The 9,589-nt window shown below is 41.8% G+C and overlaps 1 protein-coding gene across 1 annotated transcript; it reads left to right on the top strand.

Moving 5' to 3' along the window:
• The first annotated feature begins 2,146 nt into the window (after nt 1–2,146).
• Nucleotides 2,147–3,801, top strand: LOC127582843 (interferon alpha-F-like). The gene is made up of 4 exons (XM_052038409.1): nt 2,147–2,272; nt 2,925–3,008; nt 3,362–3,601; nt 3,709–3,801. The coding sequence occupies exons 1-4, from the start codon at nt 2,147–2,149 to the stop codon at nt 3,799–3,801; spliced, it is 543 nt and encodes a 180-aa protein (XP_051894369.1).
• The last annotated feature ends 5,788 nt before the right edge of the window (nt 3,802–9,589 follow it).

Here is a 9,589-nt window from a genome sequence, read left to right as displayed (position 1 = left end):
CGCAGAATTGGGACGTTCTCTGATATCCCAACAACAGTCTTGTAGCCTTATGAAAATTAATAAAGTATCGCGTTCGTAACTAAAATAATTAACGTTCGTTTTTTTTAAATGAGCCGAATATATATCTCATATCGTCATTGATCCTGGGACCGTCACAACTTTCAACGAACAATTTCGGTGTCTTGGCTTCCACATAATTTTCAGCTTAGTAATGCAGTGCAATAGGTCCTCCCTGCAACTGGAGAGACTGTCACTGGACATCAAAATAACTGCTGATGATGGAAATTCGAAATAAAAACAGATAATGCTGCAAATACTCAGCAGGTCAGGCAGCATCTCTAGGGAGAGAAATACATCCAAAGAGTGGAAAGTTTCTATCAGGGAAATAGGTCATATTCGTTATTGCAGCTTTTGTAATAAATCTCATTCAACCTCGGCAAAGCTATGGCAAAAGTAACTGAAAACCCAATGGTAATTTGGCTATTCCAGTCTTTCGAAATACCATCACCATTTTATTTAGTACAATTGGAGCTTCCTTAGTAGGTTCTGTTTTAACGAAATACCTGTAAATCTTCATCGCTGGCGAGCCTCCTCTGCACTCGCGCCACATCCCCTCAAGACCGAATCATTTGGGTTTTGTCCTTCCACGTTATTTCACTTCATATTTATCTCCATTACATTTGATCTGCTCTTTGAGTCTCTTCATTTCATCAGCATATCTTCAACCTGCTGAAATCTCCTGTTATCCTGCTCACTGTTTTCTAGGTTTCCAAGTCGTGCATATTTCACGAACTTTTCATTTGTTCTCTCAGTGCAAGACATAGGTGCGGATAATGCATTTAAAAATCCAGCTACACTGATGTAAATTTGATTTGTTCATTCGATGGAGATAAATGTAATATCCTCAAGCGTGAAACCTGCCTCCATTTTTTCATCACAAACCTCACACACAAGTTATTTACAAATCATTCAATTTGAAGAACCTTTTTATTTGAAGTTCTTTGTTCCATTTAAGTTAATCGCCGACCTATTCTCTTGCACACTTTCTGTGTTTCTTTGACGTTACCAAATACTAATTTAGTTTCATTCTAAACTGAGTTTGCATTCCGTTTCTCATCTGTCTTCTATTTCTTTCCATTTTATTTAACGCTCCAGCCCACGTTTAAGATAGACCTCCATCATCGCCAGTAGTCATATGAGAACTTGTGTTTGTGACATAGTTTGAAACATTCGTCTCAGAAAACGCATTTGCTAGACTGATTTATTTCTTTTCCCCGTCCATTATTGACTTCCCCACGTTCTATATTTTGCTCACTTGCTCTTTGTCTTGGAACAGTGTTGAAGGGCGCGGAGAGAAGTATGTATCTACACCCGTGTTACATTTATCTATGGCAATTAGGGAACAATGAATTGCGGATGCATTTATGTGGCTAAGGTCTAAATTATTGCAAATGATTATTTGGAGATGGAAAAAAAAACTTGCATTGATTTGGCATTTGCCCGAACTTCGGAACACTCCGGTGTGATTGCAGCGAATTGTGAACCCGTACGATGAAGAGAATCATGCCGTCGCTCCGCACCCAGAGCCGTCCCCGGACTGCAGGGAGATGATGAATTTAGTTGTTGCTTTGCAGTGGGATGAGACAGTGCCAGAACACCGGGAGAAATCCCATTCTGATCTTCGGGAAGTACCACGCTTTCGCATACTAAAATAATTCCACAATTAAGGATATTAAAATACATAAAATGGGATTTTATTTACTGGGTTTGTGAGTCCCAGCATCGGAAGAACATCATGTGACATACAGGGAACTAACTGCCCTCTGCTGAATATCGGAAAAACAAATCTTCCATCCTCGTTGGTCGGAGGCAATTCGCTTCTTGAATTAAAGAGAAAGCGAAAGTCATCTTACAATGAAATTAAAGACTCCCTCAAGTTACTGCGGTCAAAAGCAATTCGATTTGTTTTTGGAACGTCAAAGGAATACCCCGATGTGCACCTTAAAATGGGTACATCACCTCGAGGAGGGACAATCGTTTCAGTCCAAGAGCAAAGCAGTTCAGGAGGATATTGTATTCCGACCTGACGCTCGATCCGGCCGCTGCCCAGATTTCAGACCGCTGCCTTTCCCTGCACCGCTTGAACATGGTTTTACCGAACGCCTGGAGACCCTGCATTTTACTCGTTTTGTTGCCGGGGATCCTGGCCCAGGGCTGCCGAAATCTGCAGGAAGATATTAATCAAGACGCTCAAAGAGAGCTGAATGAAATGGTGAGTGTATATGGAAATATTGGTGTGTATAAACTGAAGCACTGGTTTCCCTGTTAATCTTGTCGTTACTTTGCCGAGATTGAACGAGGTTTATTACAAAATTGCAATAACTGTTATGAAATATTTCCTTGATCGAATTCACATTGTAGGACTGAAGTTACCAAAGTATGAAACTAAACCGTGTAGCGTTGTTGGAAAGAGAGACCGTTGGGAACGCTCAGCAGGTCGGGCAGTATCTGTGGCCAGAGAAACTGAGTTAATGTTTCCGCTCTATGATCTCTCTTCAGAGCTGAGAAAAGTTTGCACTGAAGCAGGTTTTAAGTTGCGGAAAAAAAGGGGGAAGGGCGGAGCGATGAAGAGGGTGCAGGGCGCGGGCAGCAGAGACACAGGTAGTGGTGCCGACAGTTCAGGCAGTGCCGGGAGGAGGTGTAGGTGGAAGGAGAAGAATAAAGCACAGGAAGAGGCTGTGAGTTTGGGTGTCTCGAGGCCCGGTGTGAGGAGGTTAAAAGGGCGGGTTCAATTCAGTTAAATCGTCAGTCAGATAAGTTGCAGCCAAAATATTGCTCAATGGTAATCAATGTTTTCAGAGGTAACATTCCTCAGAGTGCCAGCCACGTGTCGGGGCCGGATTTGACATTCTGTTTTGTTGCAGGGAGGACCACTTTCGAAGCAGTGCTCACTTGAAAAACGGTCACTGGGAGTTGTGACAGTGAAGTTGTACAGGCTGGTGAAAATGGTGAGTGTGCACTTTGCATATTGTCAACTGGCTCTGCGGATCCTCTCAGCAGCAATAATGTTGGGGGGGGGGTGCGTATTTTAAGCACATCTTAAAAGCGAATGTAAATATTTTTAAATACAAACACGTTACTTTGATCCTGTTCACAAAACCACAAAACTGTTGCTGGGATTTCTACGAAATTCAAAGTATGAGGAATGCGGTAGGAGCCGCTAGTTGCCAACGGCGACGTACAGACAAGGTTTTAAAGACAACCTTTGCAAATGTGCATAATCTCTTGATGACTATTACATGTTGAATTAACTGTAATATTTAACCCCTTCTGCCCTGTTGCCACTGTGTATTCCGTGCAGGGCCAGGAAAGGATCAGTGTTGTCAATCAAACGTTGCATCATATCAGCGAGATCTACAGCATGAACCTGAGCTCCGTCACCTGGCCCCGGGACAAGGTGGAAAACCTTAGGGTTCTCCTGGACGGGCAGCTCAGAGAGCTGGAAACATGTGTGCGGAAACGGGGCTCGGGGTCCCAGCCAAGGACAAGCTCCGCAATTGAAAAATACTTCACAGAACTCAGCAAGTTTCTTGAACGGAAGGTGGGAACGTTGATATTTTATTACCTAATGACTCAAGTCGAATTATTTCACCCAATCTAAGTCTATTCATTTTTTGATGCATGACCTTGAACATTTCTCTTTTTCAGGGATTCAGTGCCTGCGCCTGGGAAATAACCCGTGCTGAGACCCAGGCGTATTTTCGACAGTTCCCTCACATAATGGCAGCAATCAGCGAGTGAAACTGAAGGGTTTCCAGAGGAATATTTAAAGAGATTTACTGTTCATTTGTTGAAAAAGAAATATTTTATACTATTGTATTATGAAAGGAAATACAATATTTATTATCTATGTTAAATTATAATGAAAATATTTATTTTGTTTTGATATTTTATAAATATTTTATAAATGGAGAATCTATTTATTTAAAAGATGTCTGTTCAAAATTGAAACGAAATAATAAACATCTTGCACTTGGACCACGTATAAAATTGTCTTCACTTTTAGAAAACTCTTTGTGTCTTTTGTCGGTTTGCAAATGCTGAAATGAGCAGACGTGGTCGTTGAAGTTTCACCCAAAGAAATGGGATTCTCTGGAATTCAATCTTGAACATCTCCGACCTTCCGCTTTCTCCCCTCCCTGAAGAAATCTACAGAACGCCATTTTTAACAGAATTTTTAGTTACCTGAACTAACATTTCCCTTGTCAAATTGTATCTGAGGATGCCGCTGTGTAGGACTAATATGTTTTATCATATTGAATATGCTCCATAAAATCATGTCTTTATTATGATGCGTCTTGTATAGGAGAATGAGCAAAGATCGTGTAATTAAAGTCATACAGTATTAAAGGGGATACAGGAAAATAGATTCCTGGGTTGATAGAGGCACTGTTGAAGTTGATAGGATCTGTTGATGGAGCGGTTTAAAATGAAAGTCTTAAGGATGATGAAGTGCGGCTCATTTTTCTTCCTGTAGACAAGATGTGATCTGACGATTAGGTGTTGCTTTATCCTACGCTTAACACAAGATATCAGCTGGGTAAAGGAATTTTAAGACGTGCCTTGTGTTAAACTTGCGTTAGATCAGCTTCCAAGCTGCCTGTTCGTTCCCCTGAAGGAGGCTGTACTGTCTGTAGACGAGAGAGTGTGAGACAACAGCCGGCTCAAACTCTTTCCTCGCCAGAGGGAGTGCAGATTGCAACATCGGGGCTCCAAGAAACACGTATTGTTTAATATACACTGTGCTGTTCTGAAAAGGAAGGCGGGGAAACAACAGTCTCTATGTGTCAGGAACCGGGTTATGCGCGGGGTTACGCAACCATTGTTCTTTCCCGGAGAGATGTTCGTATTTTTGGGTGGATACCAAATTTATTCCTTTGACGTTACGAAAAATAAAGCTTTGTTTCCAACCGAATTTTTTCTGAGGGAATCTTTAACTTCATTCCCAACTGTGTTCATTTCAAACCTTCCACTTTCAGTCTATATACATTTGCAATTTTTATGATTTAAAAATATCTTTGAAATAGAAAATCGATAGAATCTAATTCCACCATTCATTCAGGGAGCGCACTCTAAATAACTGTCTTTGTGCCAGAGAAAAACTCGCATCGCTCTTATTTGTTTTGCCTACAAAATACCTTTAAATTCCTTTAAAACGCTTGAATATGTACATGTTTATGGAAGTTTTTTTATTCGATGTACGTTCAACTGTCGATTTTTCTCCCATATTTACTCGTTGTATATATAATACCCAAAATTCTGACCGGGTGAGAGAGTAGGGGCAGGGGACGATGTTTCTCCAGATTGGAGGGGTCATAATGATGGACCACTCACAGCATATGGCGCAAATAATTTAGAAATGAGACATTTTTTATTATCCAGGTTTTGGTAAACCTGCAGAGTTCGATACCCGACAAGGTGCTGGTCCGCAAGTGGCTGAATATAGTTATGAAGGTGAAAGGCTTCTAGACAAAATAGGCATCAAAGAGTATGGGGAGGGAATAGAACGTGGTGTTGAGGATCAGCATGATGGTAACTGATAGCGGGGCGAGGGCTATGTCACCCACTCTCGCTCTTAATTTCCATGTTTTGTCTTTTAAACCTCGACCTTGGGTTGTTACTCCATTTGCCAGAAGAATAAATCTCCCGATATATTCTCTGCCGGAAGTCTTCATAATTTTGAACAATTCTATTCAGTTTTCCCTTAAACGTCCCAAAGAAAAGGCTGATTGCATCTGTTTTATTGAAATGTCTGTAAATCTTTCTCCTTGATCCTGGTAAAACCCCTCTGCACTCTCTCCAAAGCTTTGACATAGTTTTTTTTAAGCTGAGGTAGCCAGATTTGACTATAACATTCTAGCTGATGCACGGCGAGTAAGCTACAAAGGTTTGGAATAATTGACCTTAAGACCACAAGACATAGGAGCAGATTTAGACCATTCGGCCCATCAAGTCTGCTCCTACATTCGATTACGGCTGATTTAGTTTTCCCTCTCAACCCCATTCTCCTGCTTTCTTCCCTTAACCTTTAACACCTTTAATAATCAAGAACCTATCAACCGCCGCTTTAAATATACCCAATGACTTGGCCTCCACGGCTGTCTGTGACAATAAATTCCACAGATCCACCACCCTCTGGCTAAAGAAATTCCTCCTCATCTCTGTCCTAAAGGGATGTCCTTCTATTTTGAGGCTGTGCCCTCTGGTCGGAGACTCTCCCACTACTGGAAACATCCTCTCCACGTCCACTCTATCCAGGCATTTCAATATTTGGTAGGTTTCAATAAGATCCCCCCCCCCCCCGCCCATTCTTCTAAACTCTCCTGAGTACAAGCCCAGAGCCATGAAACGCTCCTCATACATTAACCCTTTCATTCCTGGGATCATTCTTATAAACCTCCTCTGGACCCTCTCCAATGTCAGCACATCCTTCCCTGGATATGGGGCCCAAAACTGCTCACAATACTCCAAAGGTGGTCTGTCCAATGCCTTATAAAGCCTTAGTATCACATCCTTGCTTTTATATTCTCGTTCTCTCAAAATGTTAGCAAATATTGCATTTACCTTCCTTACTACCAACTCAACCTGCAAGTTAACCTTTTTGGGAATCCTGCATTATGACTCCCAAGTCCCTTTGCACCTCCAATTTCTGAATTTGCTCTCCATTTAGAAAATAGTCTCCGCCTTTATTCTTCCTACCAAAGTGCCTGACCGTACACTTCCCTACACTATATTCCATCTGCCACTTCTTTGCCCATTCTCCCAACTTGTCCAAATCATTCTGCAGACTCCCTGCTTCCTCAACACTACCTGCCTCTCCACCTATCTTTGTATCATCCACAAACATGGCCACAAAGACATCAATTCCATCATCCAGACCATTAACATATAACGTGAAAAGTAGGGGACCCAACACTGTCTCCTGTGGAACACCACTAGTCACTGGCAACAAATGAGAAAAGGCCCCCTTTATTCCAACTCTTTGCCTTCTGCCAGTCAGCCAATCTTCTATCCATGCTAGTACCTTTCCTGTAATACCATGGGCTCCGACCTTGTTTATCAGCTTCTTGTGTGGCACCTTGTCAAAGGCCTTCTGAAAATCCAAGTAAACAACATCCACTGACTCTCCTTTGTCTATCCTGCCTGTTACTTCCTCAAAGAACTCCAATGGATTTGTTGTCAGGCAAGATTTCCCCTTAAGGAAACCATGCTGAATTTGGCCTATTTTATCATGTGCTTCCAAGTACCCTGAAACTTCATCCTTAATAATGGACTCTAACATCTGACCAACCACTGAAATCAGGCTGACTGGCCTAAAATTTCCTGTCTTGCCTCCCTCCCTTCTTTGGAGTGATATTTGCGATTTTCCAGTCCTCCAGAACCATTCCTGACTCTAGTGATTCTTGAAAGATCACAAATAATGCCTCCACAATCTCTCCAGCTACCTCTTCCAGAACCCTAAGGTGTAGTCCATCCGGTCCAGGTGACTTATCTACCTTCAGACCTTTCAGCTTCCCAAGCAGCTTCTCCTTAGTAATAGCCACTACACTCACTTCTGCCCCCTGACTCTCAAATTTCCAGCATGTTGGTGTCTTCCACAGAGAAGACTGGTGCAAAATACTTATTTAGTTCGTCTGCCACTCCTTTGTTCCCCATTACTATCTCTCCAGCATCATTTTGCAGTGGTCCAATATCCACTCTTGCCATTCTTTTACTCTTTATATATTTGGGAAAAAAATTGGCATCCTCTCATATTGTTGGCGAGTTTACCTTCATATTTCATCTTTTCACCCCTTATTGCTTTTTTAGCTGCCTTCTGTTGGTTTTTAAAAGCTTCCCAATTCTCTAGCTTCCCACTAATTTTTGCAATACTATAAGCCCTCTTGCTTTTACGTTGTCTTTGACTTCCCTTGTCAGCCACGGTTGCCTCATCCTCCCTTTAGAATGCTTCTACTTCTTTGGGATGAACTTCTCCTGCATCTTCCGAATTACTCCCAGAAACTCCTGCCATTGCTGCTCTGCCATCATCCCTGCCAGGGTCCCCTTCCAATCAACTTTGGCCAGCTCCTCTCTCATGCCTCTGTAGTTACCTTTACTCAACTGTAATACTGACACATCCAATTTTAGCTACTCCCTCAAATGGCAGGGTGAATTCTACTATACGATCACTGCCTCCTAAGGGTTCCTTTACCTTCAGCTCCCATATCAAATCTGGTTCATTGCACAACACCAAATCCACAACTGCCTTGTCCCTAGTGGGCTCGACCACAAGCTGCTCTAAAATATCATCTCATATGCATTCCACAAATTTTCTCTTGGGATCCAGTACCAACCTGATCTTCCCCAATCTGCCAGCGGCCTTCAAACAAAATATTTGTTGGTTCGATGCTCAACGCGCATTCGAAGGTACCCAATAATCTCCAGACGCACATAACCAACTAGTGCTTGAAATTCTTGGGAATAAACTGGTTTCTGTCAAACAGATCCTGCTCTTTTTTTTGCAAAAGAACAAAGCGCATATAAAGCCACATACGGTGCTGGGAGCGTCGATGTTGCAGTCAGCACATTCTTTGGTTACCATGTGGGTTGAGCCAGCTGCCGTGTCATGCTCGTTCCTCTGTCCGCGGCGCAGCATCCTGATGGAGAGAGAACAGGCAGGTTGCAGGCTCCAGAAGTCAAGCCCAGCGCAGCTGCAACTCCGTTACCCTATTGCCTTGTGTAAAACTTGGGTTAAACCATCTAACCTTTTGATGACATCTTGTCCACTCAGACACCAGCTGGGGCTTTAATTGCCTGAAGAAAATCAGCTCCATTTCCCCATTCTTAAGACTCGGGATCTTGTAGGGTTTTTTTTGAAACAGCTTGATCAACAGATCTCACGGCGCCTCTGCGAACCCGGGTCTATCTGCTACTGCACCCTCTTTAATATTGTATGACTTTATTCACAGGACCTCTGCTCATTCTCATTTACAAAAATGCATTGTAATAAAGACATGTTTTTATACAGCATGGTTAAAGTGGTCAAGTATCCAGGTCCTAAACAGGAACGTCATCAAACACAATTTGACAAGGGCGATTTTAGCTCAGGTAACCACAAAAAAAACCAAAGCGGTGTTAGGTAGATGTTTCAGGGAGCGGAGGAAGTAATTAGGACGGCATTTCAGAAAATCCCACTTTGGGATAAAACTTCAGCTGCCAGGAAACTGTTTATTTCACCACTCACAAACGGACACAAGAGGCGGATTTTTCTTTAAAAATGACAGTTTCAAACGTTGTCCAAATGCAAAATATTTATTGCCCTGCTTCAATTTCGAACAAAGCTGTTTTAAATAAATATTCTCTCAAATTATACAATGACATTTATTCTCTACATAACAAGCTCAAGACTTCCAGTAAATATCCTCATATCAAAATAAATAATTTTGGCATATTAATATTAATGTAATAAAATATATTTGCTTTTGATCTAAACGACTGTAAATAAATAATCATAAATCTCTTTAAATATATATTTGTAGCATCTTCAGTT

The sequence above is a fragment of the Pristis pectinata genome, chromosome 25 (assembly GCF_009764475.1).
Source record: "Pristis pectinata isolate sPriPec2 chromosome 25, sPriPec2.1.pri, whole genome shotgun sequence".
Classification (NCBI taxonomy): Eukaryota; Metazoa; Chordata; class Chondrichthyes; order Rhinopristiformes; family Pristidae; genus Pristis; species Pristis pectinata.
Note: the sequence above shows the minus strand (reverse complement) of the source record. Positions and strands in the feature narration are given on the sequence as shown.

Coding starts and splice junctions, on each gene's coding strand:
- LOC127582843 (XM_052038409.1), top strand. CDS start 2,147: ATGGTTTTACCGAACGCCTGGAGACCCTGCATTTTACTCGTTTTGTTG. Junction 2,273..2,924: donor AAAGAGAGCTGAATGAAATG/GTGAGTGTATAT, acceptor GTTTTGTTGCAG/GGAGGACCACTTTCGAAGCA. Junction 3,009..3,361: donor TGTACAGGCTGGTGAAAATG/GTGAGTGTGCAC, acceptor TATTCCGTGCAG/GGCCAGGAAAGGATCAGTGT.